The sequence below is a fragment of the Mytilus californianus genome, unplaced genomic scaffold, assembly GCF_021869535.1.
Source record: "Mytilus californianus isolate M0D057914Y unplaced genomic scaffold, xbMytCali1.0.p SCAF_1, whole genome shotgun sequence".
Lineage (NCBI taxonomy): Eukaryota > Metazoa > Mollusca > Bivalvia > Mytilida > Mytilidae > Mytilus > Mytilus californianus.
In genome coordinates, this window is record NW_026262581.1 from 63692656 (window position 1) to 63708996 (window position 16341).

A 16341-nucleotide genomic window follows, 5' to 3' on the forward strand; every position below is an offset into this window, starting at 1 on the left:
AATTACAGTACTAAAACTACTTGTCATCAAATAAGTACTTCATTGCATTTATGTTATGTATATGTCTTGAATTTATATTCTTATTTGAATTTTACTATATTCACATCATAATTTATTGCAACATTCCACATACATTGAAATATACACTTCTACAGTTTTTGTGAAATGACCTCTTTGAATATATTATACATAAAAATTTAATATAATTTCCTTGTTACACTAACCAGTTACATAAGCTTTAAATACGAAAAGTATCGTAAGGTGAAAGGCATAGAATTACAAGGACTTCAAGTTTTAAATGCTAATTCAGCCTATCATTGACACTTCACTTTTATGTGAAAATCCTGCAGTACCTAGAAAATGTAATGAAATACCTTGGTTTTTTATAAACGACCAAAAATATGTTTTGTGTAAACATTCTTTATGCGTTCTGATTGAGAATGCGTAATAAGTTTTTGTCACTGTTTGAATTACTGGAATATACTAAATAAATATTAATTCAACGTTTATCGTGTAGCCTGCATCCTTGTTGAAAAAAGAAATCATAATTCTGAGTTTTGCATCGTCACTTTCTGTCTGCAACTCATATTTTAACTAGAACTGTGAGTGAACTCACCAATGAATACAACCGCCAAGAATATAATCGATTAACTCCACTTTAATATGTTTGATCGGGATTATATTGCTAAGCCTTGATGTACATCTATCGGGAGTGTTCTATAAGTGTGTAGTTTCGTTAATAGTCATTGCGCTTCATGGGTACATGAACATACAGGCAGATAATCAGACAAGCTGACGAACGAAAGGAAAGACAGGGTATGAATCACATTCGGTGAGGATATGAAAGAGGAAAAGCTGATTGAATAGTGGTTACCATAAATGTAACATTTCAGTAGTAAGACAGATTTTCCAAAGCAATCAACCAAATCATGTTGGCGCTTGTAAAAACTTCGAGGAGATGACTTACAATTTGCCATGAAGAATCCTTGGTTCAGCGGCTATCTTGTAAGCAGAAACCAAGACATTCATTAAAAGAAATGTTAACCCTTTGATATCGTATAATACTGATATTTTTAATTTTTTCTGGAATATTGCTTAAAAAAAATAGAAAATTAGCAAAGGGAAAACTAAATCATGTCTTTTCTTATTTGAAAAGTCAACATACTACAATTCGTTTACTATAATAAGTTTCATTTATAAGTGAAACACTCGTTTTACATCAAGCACACAATTTATAAACGGTTTTATATACCACCAGCTCAGTGGTCAGCACTTTTGTGTTGACATGAAGTATCATTGATATGATCATGTAATGTACCAAGAAACACTTAGGTTTCTCTACCCCAGGCATGGTTTGCCTTGGCCATATTTTGACACATCTTTATCATATATTTTTGGCTTTTAATTCTCTTCAATTTCTTCTTTGATTTGGCCTCTAACTGTTTTGAATCGAGCGCCATTGAAAGCTGGCTATGTAGACGAAATGCGAAACTGTCATAAAAAATTATAAGCCTGGTATCTTTAATAAGATTTTAAATTCATGCAATGCCCTCAGTTTTCGTTTGTAACCTTGATTTTTCTTTTTAATAGATATACGATATTTCAACATCGATGAACTACTGTCGCATTTATTTTATAAAATTAACTTTTGACAATTGGCAGTTCTGTCCAGGTCTTTCTTTTTGTTTCGCTGATGTTTTTATTTTTTGCATATTTGGCTACAGAAAAAAATGAAAACAACAGTTTATAATTTTCATGCGTCCGAGGAGATTTACCTTCTCAAAGCCAATATTTGAAAGCTTAGGATGTATAAGAACCGAAACAGTTGAAGAGATATATGACTAAAAATGACCTAAATATAATAGTCATATTAATCTTGGGTCAACTTTGCCTGAGGTAGATATAGCACTCGCACTTTTGTGGAACAAGTTTTAATGTTTCCAATATCAACATAAAAATTTTACAAACTATAATATAGTTCTTCCTTGCCTTTTTTAATTACAAATACATGTTTAATGGTGTTTCATAGTTTGAACTGATTTATTTAGGAAAACGAAACAAGAAATGAGGAAAAAATATTAATTTTACTTTTACGATGAAAATAAATATTCTACCATACAATGTGCAGGAAATAATTGTTTAAACAAAAATACTCCTTCCCAACCTCAAAAAATCAAATGTTCGTCTCCCTAATGCAAATAAATTTTTAGCAAAAATAACTTGTAAACATTTTGCACAAAACGTTTTGCTTAGCTTTCATCTAAAGAAGTCAATAAAACAACATGTCTTTTGTCATAATATCGGTTTATTACTTGTCCCATACAAATGTGTGTATTCCAATATTCTCCGTAAGGAAAGACATTAACACATTAAAATACAAGTTTTCCTTCCTAACATTTATAAAGGGGCGACCATTTGAGTTTTGAAGGTGGAAGGAGGGGGCAGGAGGATTATGAAATTGAATATTCTGGCTTGGTAAGAACTGCAAATAGATAACCTTGCATAAAGGGATGAAAATGAATATTTCGAAACACAATGCAAATAACAGTTGTGTACAAAAGTGAAAATAAGAATATGAAGATGTAGTAAATCCGCAAAATTCATTCTTATCCCACGAATATCAAATGGTCGTCCCCTAAGAAATACTTCATATTAAATGCTGAAATGAAAAAAAAATGTAATCTGTTTGGAAATATAGTACCTACAAGGTTAATAGACATTTGCGGAAACTGTCATACACCTACGATTAGGATTACAATTACACTTACAGGTAGCATTTAAATATAGGGCTTTCTCAAAGTGTAAAAATAAACCGTCGATCCAAAACAATGTAACGATAGGGATGTTTTTCTGTAGTTGAACAATTTTTTTTTTCTAATATATTTGCAGCAATGTGTTAACACTAATTATTGTATACTGTGTTATCCAAGGTAGAAAATGTTGCAATTGTACGAAGTATGATAGAACGAACTAACATTATTTTAAAATAAATTTTAACATGAGACACACAAAATATCGCAATTGTCGTTGCAGTAGATAGATTGTGACAATTGCTGAAAAAAAGTCAGCAATACTTTGTGTAAGAAAGGTGCAATCAACCATGGAGCATGTAAGCATATTTATGCTAAGACATACTTTCTCTCTTTTATTTTGTTTTAAAGAGAATGAGGAAATCAGCGGACGGGTGTTTTTGAGCTATTTATTCTTCATGAAATTTCACTTGCCGTTCGGTATAATTTTGAAATCTTTTATTTTTCCTGAATAGGACAAACACTTTTGTCTACGTTTTTGGTTTCAATAGAAAAAAATCACAACTATTCGAGAAAAAAAAATCAAAAAAAAGTTATCAACGAACTTTTCTGTGTCGGAAATATATTTTAGACTGTTCGCCAGACTCAGTTGAAATGTAGAATAGCTGTACTCAAATAGTTAAAACTTTGCTATCTATGTTTTCAACAGCAACAAGCAAAAAAAGACAAACGAGTTCCAAGTTGTTTTTCTTTTATGCAATTATTATAAAAAGATCTTGGGAATGGACGTTTTATTTTTCGCGGTTTCGATATTTACCCCCCATGAACATGGGTGGGACTAGTATGCTCGAAACATGAGTTTTATTTAACCCCTGTTCCGAGACTGGTACTATTATATAGAGTGCACTGACGACGCAGGGGTCGATCCAGCCATTTTCAAAAGGAGATTCCAACCCAAGATAAAAGGGGGGGGGTGTCCGACCATATGTCCCTATTCAAAAGCATTGATCGGCAAGAAAAGGGGTGTTCCAACCGCCGGAACAGCCCGTGATCTCTCACTTCGACGTTGTTCATTTCAAACACAAAATTTATACGCAAATCTATTCAATTGATTGTTAGGGATAAAGAATGCAAAAGTGTAGCAGGCGAGAAGAATGTTAAAAAAATCACAAATATATTTTTAAAGTCGGCAACGCAACAGTTGCGGATACAAAGTTGTAATCGTGCAGTAGAGTATCATCTGAACAATATTTTTGCTAGTTTTCGTATAGTAACCATTGCATTAAAAAGTACCCTGTTTCGCGGGGAGAGTCTATTTCTCCTGCTGATAATATATATAACATACATCTATCTACACCTTCGGTCCTTATAAATCCTTGTCTTCAAATATTCGGCTTTGTGCGGTCTTGATGGTAAATCCAGAACAGCGTTTCGGACACGTAAAATTTAACGTGTTGCTTACATTTTTTTTTTTTATAGAAGACATCATTTGCTATTTTGTATCTGTATTGTTGGTTTGTTTTTGTATTTCGAGATGACCCCTTGTTTTTGTTACCTGTAATCGTAAGTCTAAAGTGTAATCCTAGATATAGACCTAGTTTCCGCAAATGTCTAGTACTCTTCTATAGGATACTCATGACACATCATTTAATTTCTGAATAAATATTCAAACATAAAAAAGGATAATATTTTCTATGATTATGTTTACAGATTAACATCATCTCCCATGAACACTCCCGGTTTAAGATAATCGTCACTTTGTGGTCGTCCATTAGGGACTTGTCCTGATTCTAAATAGTCATTGTTGGGTCTAATTGGTTGATTATTTTGGGCTGATATAGGTGTTAAATAATCCTCACTTGATGGTCTTTCTGATTTGTGGTTCATGTAACCGGCAGTACCGTCTTGTCGTAACTCGACATTACCTATTTCATCATAGCTGGGCGGAAGTGCATCTAAGTAACCACCATTATCAGTGCCTACCATAGCGTCCTCGTTAATCTCGTTATAAATTTCTTCGTCGTCGTAAACACCAGATATACCATCTACCGACTGTCTAGGAGTAGTGTTATACGGATTATTAGAACCAATAGTCCTTCTGATTCCATCAAACTTCTTTGAAGGTTTTCTGTAATATGATACATTTGGTATTACATATTTTCTAAAATGATTATCTGTGACAAATGGCACATAACAGTTAACATAATGAAGACAAAATCTATAATATTTCAGAAAAAAATGCAACGCAGAAAAGCCATTTATCCATTATAAAAACCAGTTCCTTGGTAATGTAATAGAAGACAAATTTCTGTGGTCTGTTCTTAGTATACACTGCCATCTTAATTCTAAACTTCAGTTTGTTTGATTCCTTAGCCAGATCTGTATCAATTTATAATGTTGAAATGTGCATGATGGACTGGTACCTATCTTTTATAAGGGCAATATATTGTGCTGACTGTAGTAGCAAAATTGTTGATCCATTTTGCTTTACAGATAAATCACCTCTTGAAAAGGCCCATTTATCTTTCTGTAAATACTTATCAAATTAAGCAACTCGTCTGAAGTGGGAAATTTACTAAAAGAAAACCATAATAAAGTCCAATCTATATTATATTTGGCTAAACTACATATTAAAGATATTATTCCCCTATTAGAGGGATCATTTGAAATCTGAAAGATGTTAGATGCACTAAACTATTCGTGATATACATATGTCAAAGATATTATACATAAACAGTTGTCTTCGTGGAAATATACTTTAAATGGAGACAAATTTCTAAACTATGTAATTAAAATAGGAAATTCTGATCATTATAAGAAACTTCTATCAAAATAATATTGAAACCCTATGTAAACAACTACGAGGATCTCGAAATAGATACATAGAGATAAGAGAATTTTACTTATCACATTCAACTTTTGAAATTCGTAAACCTATTCCGAAATTTATAATATGTGATAATACTCTGGAACTTGAATTGGGTTGATATTTTAAAAAAATGTACCTCGTAATCTTACAATTATTTCTCTTCACTGGTCGCTCAATGTATAAACTGACTTAATGAGTTTCACTGACAAAAAGGCTACAATATATACTCAATTCAGCACATTTTCAAAGTGCAAAGGTGCAAAGTCTAGGATCTTTTTTAGAATGGTAAATGAAACTGAGGACAATGGACTCTGGATTAACTGATTGTTGTTAAATTTGTCGTATATATTTTTCATGTAATTTACATTTTGTTTATCAAACGCTCTTCTTATATATAAGACAAAAATTATATATATATATAAAGGAAATTTGTTATGATTACCACCAGAGATCAAATCACGAGGATGTAAACAAGTACATGTTTAGGTCACCACAATTCCTTCAACGTTGATTGAATAAACCCGTACCGTATAACAAGCTGTAAAATGCCCAGCATTAAAAAAGAAAAGCAATTCAAAAAAGAAAACGCACGGACATTTGTTCTTATCATTTGGTTTATCTAATTTTTATTAAAAAAATGAATAAAATTTCGGTCTCAACAATTTTGAAGAAGCTTAGAATAACAATAAAAGTTTTTTTATATTTTCCAGGCAATAGAATAAACACAAGAGGGATATAGTTTCCACTTTTAAATCCACGAATCCTATAAAGCTGGTTGAAGAATTCAGGACAAAATTTGAATTTTCCAACCATAAAGATTCTTCACCATACCACAAGCACTCTAAAGTTGTTGTACATTTAAAAATGCAAATTCCGTTTACAGATGAAATATTATAGGTAAAAGACACAAATGTGAAGTAAATTGTGCATAGTTGTATCAAAGTTTTATGCGCAAATGTCGATAGTGTTATATTTTAAAAAGCAAAAACTTCCTGTGCCCTTTATCAATATATTGATCACATAAAAATCTAGCTGTGACAGGAATAAGAAGAATTTACCAAATTACAGACAATTTTTTTGATGTATAGTAAAAATCAGCACTGATAAAAATATCAATAAAAGCGTACACCCATTGATATACTGCTACTTCCTTGTATCTTGAGAGATTTTGTCTTACAACAATTTATAAACGTTAAACTCTTCCATTCCATTCAATCAGGAATAAATCTAATTTAATCTACGTAAATATATATAATATTTGCAATGGAACGAACTATTAATAATACTGCATATTGAAAAACGATGTTTTAGTAAGATTTCGTGTTGCAGTGACGTCTCATATTTCAATCTATGTAATATGTTCTTTACAAAAACGTTTACAACAGGAATATATATTAAAGACTGGTCAAAGCTTTTTCTAAACTGCATTCCAAATATAAAATATATTGTCAAGTATGATTTCACTTTCAGAAATGTGATAAAAAGTGGTATTCTCCACCTAGCTTTTTATTTATTTTTCTTTTATTTTATAAAGCTAAAAAGATTTGAAATTTTCTTTAAAATATTTTGAATGGCTTAATTGACTTGTAATCAAATAGATGTACTGTTGCTGTTCAGTCAATGCTAGTTGAGTATTTGAAGCGAGACTAAAGTGTTTCGTTTGTTTTATTGACATTTCTGTACAGGTTTGATTTGGAATTTGCACGGGGTAGTGTCTTCTTGAACAATTTTTTGACATAACTGTTTGAAATCTTCTGTCAAGTACAGCAACCTATTTAAGAGTGCTTGGCGGTACGATTTCCTATCTGCAGGTTTGGCGCTTGGAGTTTGCTTACAGTAATTGTGGGGATTGGTTATTTGTGCTTTGTTTGTGCTTTTGTTATCTATTATACCGTGGCTATAGAGCATAATCAGAATTTTCAGAAAGATCTGTTTTAAAATACAACTTTTCAAAATAACAAAATAAAACATTAAGATATTTCATAACTTTGGAGAGGTACATGAATATGCGGCTGGGTTAGAATATGTTTTGCTATGTTCAGCCCCATTTAATCTTAAGAGTTAAATATTTTGCATACAAAAAATGCAGTAGAAAGCGGTACATAAAATAGAATACAGTAGAAATCGGTACTGGAAAGAACATGCAGTACAAATCGGTATACGAAAGAACGTACAACATACATTAGAAACGACACATGAAAGAACAGGAAAACACTTAACTGTAATAAACGGTGCAATAGACACATACTAAGAACACAAGTATAAACAAAACTATTATGAAATACATTATCACAGAAAACTCGCAATTCGAGAAATCAAGCTCGAATATCATACCATACAGATATGAAATTATGTCGTCCTATACGCGAATATCGGCGGCAAGGTCATAACGGAAAAGGTATTATCTGTTTAGATTAGGTTGTTTCTGTTTCAATTATTCACGGATTTTTAAACTCCTGGCAATTTAGACCCAGCATAATGTTTATTAACCTACCTATTGTTAAATATAAAAATAAGATGATGTGGGAAGACTGTTTATAGAACTCTAAATGCATTTTGTAATTTGTTTCGCTGGGTTGCTGTCTCATAAAAGTATCATCTTTCATTCATTTAAAGTACATTGACAAATGAATAAAAGATCGATAATTTTGTGTAATTTGATGAAATATATGAAGCTGCATTTTAAATGTATACGTCACTGTGCTTGCATTTTTGTGTGTACATTAGAAAAGTATTGTGTAATAGTAATCCAAAACCTACTTGTTCTATAATATTGTTTAGCCAGATTATGTTTTTACATTGTAGGCAGTTGACTAGCTATTTTTAGTGCAACACTTAAATGGTTTTTTGAAAAAGCAACTACAAAACTTAACGAAAATTGTTCTCGCATAATGTTTTATATGTTTTTTAAGTATACTTAGATAAAGCTTTTCTTACCTTTTGTGTATGCACACACCTACTATTATGGCTCCCACAATTAAAACACCACAAGGAACACCAATCGCAATAGGCAATAATTCTATGTATAAAATAAAGGTTTAAAGTTATTTTAATTTACATATGCAACACTCAGTTTAAGACTGGTACAATGTAATCTTGGACAATTTTCGGGGAAAATTAGCAGCATCTGTAGTATAACTTGTACATTAGAATACGCAGGACGCTTACTTATCGAAGTCCTTTGATATATAGAGATAGATATATATATCATGATAAAAAGTGAAAGCTTTTTAATGTTACATCAGTATCATACGTTTGTTTAACCACCATTGTGTCGCTTCTAATGAACTACCAGTCCCCATGGGTATCAGCCGTCTAGTAACCAGTGTTTCCAGCACTTGCATGATTTTAATGAAATTGTGTCTGCAAATTTCCAGGTCATGAATTATACTAAAGCTAAGGTTGCAACACACTCGGGTCATGTTTTTCTTGGCGGTTTTGGCTGCTTTAGTAATGCTCTTATGGTTTTATATTCCGAAACGTTGCATATGTTTGGCTCTCCGTACCCCTAAAAAGACTTGTTATATAGTAGTGCACACGGGAATCAGTATCAATACGATTTTGTTTTGAAGATTTGTTATTCATTCTTAGATAAGATCCTCGTTTACTTTTACTCTTTTGCTTTCATAAGCAATACAAATCAATAAACTAACAAATTATATTCAATATGATATAGAGACATTTCTAAGGTGTGTAATTGGTGTGTGTCACAGGCGTCCGAACATAAACCAATTTTACTTGTTGGCAAATAACAAATAGAGACTTACTTGTATACCACTTTATCAACCATCTCAGTCATGATGAATAAGAGAAATGAATAAACAGATGAATAAGAGAAATGAATGAACAGATGAATAAGAGAAATGAATGAACAGATGAATGCCGCAAATCAAACAATAGTAAATATATATGTATATGAACTACGGTGACATGTGCATGTGTGAGTGAGATTCAAATTAGTTTGAAGACTGCATATTTTGCGAGAGATTCGAGCCACCAAGATTGTTATCTCTTTTTACTATAGATATTGTTCTGGAACTTATATATGAATATACCATTCCTTGCATTACTTAAGATCTATGACGCAATTTTTTATATCACAACGAGTCAGAACTTTGCATAATTATGAGAAACAAAACTTTGATTATTACATGTAAAGTGCATTTGGAAAGAAACAAAAGGAAAGGTGAGTGTTTGATGAGAAAGGAGATTAAAGAATAAACTTACTATAAAGTTAAATATTTTGAGCAATGTGCTTGTATGAAATGTTATTAATTTGTATTCGGTACAATAAATAACATACATAAAATAGTTGTGATTGGTTGTTTGTATGTTTGTTTTATTAGCACCAAACAGCAATCGTGCAGCAATTCAAAGTACAAGAATAAGGAAACATACTAACCGACTCGCGGAGTCGAATTTTAAATGCGAGTTCAAAAGAGAACAGAACACAGAAAATTTCAATTTCCTCCCAGACCCGATCAATCGGACTCCGAATCTACCTATCTTATTTTGATGCTTCTTAATTCCATGAATTCATCTGACTTTTAAGTATCGAAAATTACAGTTATATGCCTTACAAATGTTGATGAGACAGTTTTATGGATTGCAACAAAACATTAATGGCCTTTTCTCTAGATGAAGTGTTTTTTCTTTTAACTAATTATTATTATTAATAAGTTCGAAATTGATAACGATCTTATAATTCGCCACCAAGAAATATTATACCTCTTACTATCCTTCTCGGTGCTGAGAATTGAGAAAGAAGAAATACGTTCGCATTTTCCAAGTTACCATTCAATTGAGAGAAAGATATACTTAAAATGTGTAAAAAATCGATTTTAATGACAAAGTAACTTCTTGATCATAACAGAAGAGAACGGGAAAACAGAAAAATGTTAAAATTCACCATTTTTTTCAATAAGTTATTTTATAATATTTGTTTTACCTAAGTTAATAACAGGGGAATACCAGTTGTACTTTATTGGTCAATTTGGTTCCATGAAAAAAACGGATTCATATTTACGTATTACATTTACGTTTGAAATGTGATCCCTACCTATGACACCTCCCGAAGCAGATGTCGCAGATGTCGCAGTAAATTCTTTTTCTGTTGTTGAAGATGTTGGTGATGCAATACTAGGTGTCCCCGGTCTTGTCGTACTCGAGGCGACTAATTTGACACAATCTGGAGAATATAATGGTTCAAAATATGTCAAAACAGTCAACCATAAACGTTGTTGACACAATTTATCTTTACCAACTCATACTATACACTTAGAGTAAAATTAAAGTAAAAATATCACAGACGACAAATATCTGTAGAACGATCGACTAAAATACAATATAACAGATAAATACACAATCGTATATATTCAGTTCTTTTTGTCATAAACATAAGTAAACTTATCGAATGAAATCACATCTCTCATAGATTAGTGCAGGATATGCTAAATATGTGTATAATAAAACTAAGGGTTACACATTCAAAAAAATTGCAAATCTGACTGTCTTTGGAAGGAAAACTTCTCTGTTGTTCCCGGTCTTATATCAAATATTGTACCTATTACAGCTTTAACCCTACAACACGGAATGTAACTGATCGATGCCGTTCAATTAGGTACCCCAACATGTACATGTATGATATGCCATTATGTGTACGGTATCATTGATTAATAGACACTATAACTTGAGCAAAAAATCTTGTATACACTTTTAAGCCTGTATACTATATCAATAACAAGAGATGTGAGATATACGACAATGAAACAGCAACAAAGCAACAAAACAAAAACAAAAAGTGTCGTTTAACCGAACATATACCTATATTAATCTTATCTTACAAGTATTAATAAAATATCAAAACCTTACAACAAATATACTGTATATGAAATTTAAACTGTATATTTTTTAATTTGCTTCACTTCCGGTCCAATATCTTTTATGTAAGTAAACTCATCATAGATTCCATGATTGAAATTTTGTACTCCAGACGTGCGTTTCGTCTGTAAAAGACTCATCAGTAACGCTCGATTAAAAAAAAAGGTAAAAAGGCCAAATTAAGTACGAGGTTGAAGAGCATTTAGGAACCAAAATTCCGAAAGATTTGTCAAAAACAGCTAAGGTAATCTATTCCTGAGGTAGAAAATCCTTAGTATTTCGAAAAATTCAAAGTTTTATAAACAGCTAATGTATTATTATGGCCATATCAATGATAATTCATACTGGGCTGGTGATACCCTCGGGGAGGAAACCTCCACCAGCAGTATCATTGGTTATAAACAAAAAACAAACTTACTGTCTTGACCGCATGTATCACTATTTACTACTTGAAAATAGTCAAGAGCTATTACGGAATACGGCAGTACAGATCTGTATGCATTGAACACTATCTGTAATAGAAACGGAAAACATTACACAGATTGATGCTCCCGTACAAACATTGAGTATAAAAAGAAGATCGTTTTTTCACGATTAGATTTACACGTTTTAGATAGAAGTATAATGTACAGTTTTACGTTTCAGATATGTTCATTCTAACAAACAAAAATATCTATCAAGGTCATATTATCAAACAAGTACATTCTCGTCCTTTGGAAACTGCTGGATAGTTGTCATATTGGCAATCAAACCACATCTCCTTATTTGTAAATCTTCTAGCCGAATTGTGGCCACACGCATAGCACCTTTGACTTAAGTTTTGATTTAGTCAATTGCATTCGTGTCGGCTTAATGAGGGAATAACTTCTATGGGTAAAAAGTCATTGTAAAAAATAAACAACATGTAATGAGTGACCCCTAATTATTTCGAGTTTTATTTCCCCCGTCTAGGCAGTCTCATGATACCTTCTGAAATGATTATTTTTTATTTTCTGTTTTATCTGTAAACCTCACTGCGAACTTTAAGGAATTTGTGGGTTGCAGGTTTCCAGATTGAATGTATAACTTCATAGTCATAACAACAATTAAAATGTGAATCAATTTTAAAATTCTATTTAACATTCTAGTGGTCACTTGAGCAAAAATGAAATTAAAGGGTGTGATACAAAGCAAACTAATCTTTTTTAATCCAAAATCCGTCTGTTTCGGGAGGGTTTGAAGAAATAAAATCACAAACCGGGGATTTAAAGTTGTTGTTCCCCAGCATTTTAAATACTTCCCATTTCTAGTGTTTCAGAGATTACGGGCGGATGTGCAAAAAAGCAATGTAATTAGGAATAACAAAAGCAACTGTCTAAACCTCGGTCTAAACAGTTAAACAGGCATGTACTTTGAATCCAAACTAATCAGTCTAAGTAGTAAAATCACTTATGTATTTTGATTCCAAAATAACCACTCTAAATTTTTACCAATCATGTACTCTGATTCCAAACTAACCAGTCTATGTAGTCAATAAACTCATCATAGATACCAGGATTGAAATTTTGTAATTGCGCCAGACGCGCGTTTCGTCTACAAAAAAAGACTCATCAGTGACGCTCGAATTAAAAACAGTTAAAAGGGCCAAATGAAGTACGAAGTTGAAGAGCATTGAGGACCAAAAATTCCTTAAAATTTTGCCAAATACAGCTAAGGTAATCCATTCCTAAGATAGAAAAGCCTTAGTATATCAAAAATTTAAGGTTTTGTAAACAGTTAATTTATAATTATGACCATATCAATGATAATTCAACCAATCATCTATTTTGAATATACCGAAGTAAAATTACATCACTTGAGTTTTGTTTTTTGTTGTTGTTTGTTTTACCTTTCCTGACTGATCTGTGACATCTATCACACCACAGTGCCATTCTTGACTTTGGTTGCCAATCTTTTCAAATTTCTGACTACCTCCAACAGTAACAGTAAGATTCTGTACATGTATACCAAACATATGATACCAGAATATAAAGCATATTTTACTTGAAGTTGTGGCAGTGTTAAATGTCTCACTTTCTAAACGAGTTATTGCTGCATTATCACCCTGTGTGATTTCAGTTGTGTGTATATAATATTCTGAAATTTGCAAATAAATTATTTTTTTTCTATTTCATTAGCTTCTGGTATCAATATATTGTCATGCACACTGGTTTTATTTTTTGGATCATTTGTTAAGTTACCGTTGCGATCGTAAAATGTTATTATATATTGAATTCACCACATTGGTGGACTGGTTGACAGTCCCAGTTTCTCTATTACACAGAAGAGACACATTAACACTGTCACATAATCCAACATGTTCATTATCGTCATCTAACATTATTTCCCATTTGTCACAATCCTAGTTATTACTGTATGGGACTTTGGAACCGTATGACGGGTGCTGCATGTATAGCAGGAAAGGTTTTTCCGGGTGCTGCATTGATAGCAGGAAAGGTTTACCCTATCTATCACCTTGTCTCATTCCATTAAAACTTCGAGGTATTGCTATTTCTTTCACTTTCTGATTTTACATAACTTTTTGAAACTATAAGTGGCATACGCTACGAAAACATGGAGGCACGGGGCAATTATACCCCCCCCCCCCTTTTTTTTTATTTAATCATCAGGCCAAACTTTTAAAGAAGCTTTATATATTTAGTTTCAAATTGATATTTTTTTTTGTCATGAATCTGTCAGTTTCTCATCGACTTTTGTGAATTGAATGTTTCCCTAGGTATTTTCCGCCTGGTTTTTTTTTTAAAAAAAACGCTTGTAAAATTAGCTGGCAATATAGTAATTCTGACGTGCATTTCAAATTCAAATTATGTTGTTGAATTTCTTGTTTGTTTTTAATACAATACAGGATGTAAAATGATTACCAAAAGAAAGTCATAGATCAAACTTATTTGGTTTTTTTTTAAATCAAACAGTGTAATTAGTCAGTAACTATTGTTTTGAAACCAACGTTCAATATTGTTATACTGCAGTGAATAAATGTGTATATTTTTATTCAGTTCAGTTATTTGGGATAACATACCTCCATGTTTTGCATCCTTGGGGCCTGTATCGTCACTTTGTCCATGTTCATAATTATATCGTGTCCAAATTGAGGATGTTGTATTCCAGTTACAAAAATCTGTTTCAAAACTGCAGCTTAAATTTCCTATAATAAAGTTATAAAATTACATTATTTTCTGTTTTGATTAAACTTATATGCTCTTTATATTAGATAAAATTATATATTATGTCTAATGCATACATTATTTTAACATTTTTATCTCATTTAACACCAGATTATTATGATGAGAACATCAATAGTTTAGAAACAAAAAAAGATCAAAATAGTGCTACTCACCTATTGGAACCACGGCATATATGCCACCATAGTTACACAAAATAGAAAAACATATTACTACTGGAACAGTATTTGTCTTCATATTCGTACATTAAAACTTCCGGGTACATTGATATATTTTTTGTGTATTTAAATCACATTTACCTGTCAATATACATTTTGGGTTATTAAGAATTCACATTTTCCTTGTATATTTATAGGTTTTACATAGATGATCTCTATTTTGTCACCAAGTGTGTGATATTTAGCTTATTTGATATGTTAAAGGTCGTTCAATTAATGTATTTTTTAAATTTTATGCTAATTATATACGTGTAAATATATTTCATGAATATGAATTATAATTCACCCGTTACGTGTTATGTGTTTTACAGTTTTAAAGGACGAAACAAGATATAGGGTTATCTGATAAACACGATTTAATTCGTCAGTAAATCAATATTTTATTCCGCTAGTAGACTTTTAATATACACTCGGGACGATTTAGATCTTGACATGTATATTGTATTGACACCTGTCTATTGTTGAAGAATATACGTTGACCTTTTTATGTCGTTTGGTAATTTTTTGTCTTTAGGTTGCTGTCTCATATACTTGCTTGACATATACTCCACATTTCAGTATAAGTTTTACAATTTTAACGATGAAAGGCTGCATCTTGAGTGTTTTCTAATTCTAAGAAATCACATACGACTTTCTTTGAGAACTTAACGAGAAATTGTATCTAGATTATACCTTGTAGAGTTGACACGAAAAGTATGAAAAGGAGTATAATTGAGGGTCTGGATGTGGGTTACATATAGATAATAAAGGACACAAAAAGCATATAGAAAAATGAGCAAAAAATATTTAAAAAAAACGGAATAATGGGGTTTTAAAGTATAAAGAATATCTGTGAAACATAAAAGAATTAGGAAATAAAATACTGATTACAGAAATGAACGATGTACAGAATGAAGAAATCAATTAATTACAGAAAAATTAAATAGTAAGATTATTTGTATGCAAACTTTACAGAATAAGAGTAATTTGTAAAGATAATGAAAAATGCCCTACAAATTTAAATGATAAAAGTAATTAAACACCCCATCATATGGTTAATCGTCGTCTTTCTAATGGCAGATCAGTAATGGTTAATTGTCGTCTTTCTCATGGCAGGTCAGTAATGGGGTTTTTTCGTCTTTCTCATGGCAGATCAGTAATGGTTAATCGTCGTCTTTTTCATGGCAGATCAGTAATGGTTTATCGACGTTTTTCTCATGGCAGATCAGTAATGGTTTATCGTCGTTTTTCTCATGGCAGATCAGTAATATTTATCGTCGTCTTTCTCATTGCAGATCAGTAATGGTTTATCGTCGCTTTCTCGTGACAGAATAGTTATTGTTTATCGTCATCTTTCTCATTGCAGATCAGTGATGGTTAATCGTCGTTTTTCTGTGGCAGATCAGTAATGGTTTATTGTCGTC

The 16341-nt window shown here is 31.7% G+C and overlaps 1 protein-coding gene across 2 annotated transcripts; it reads right to left on the reverse strand.

Moving 5' to 3' along the window:
* Window positions 1-20: 20 nt before the first annotated feature.
* LOC127706318 (uncharacterized) lies at window positions 21-15019 on the reverse strand. Of its 2 annotated transcripts, none has more exons than XM_052210845.1 (7): window positions 14876-15019; window positions 14558-14683; window positions 13367-13614; window positions 11918-12011; window positions 10679-10807; window positions 8557-8638; window positions 21-4878 (listed from the first exon to the last, which is right to left on the reverse strand). In XM_052210845.1, the coding sequence occupies exons 1-7, from the start codon at window positions 14955-14957 to the stop codon at window positions 4455-4457; spliced, it is 1185 nt and encodes a 394-aa protein (XP_052066805.1). In that variant the 5' UTR covers window positions 14958-15019; the 3' UTR covers window positions 21-4454. The 2 variants fall into 2 exon arrangements, with proteins under 2 accessions (XP_052066805.1, XP_052066813.1); XM_052210853.1 differs by having other exon boundaries at window positions 13367-13471; window positions 14876-15011.
* Between the last annotated feature and the right edge of the window lie 1322 nt (window positions 15020-16341).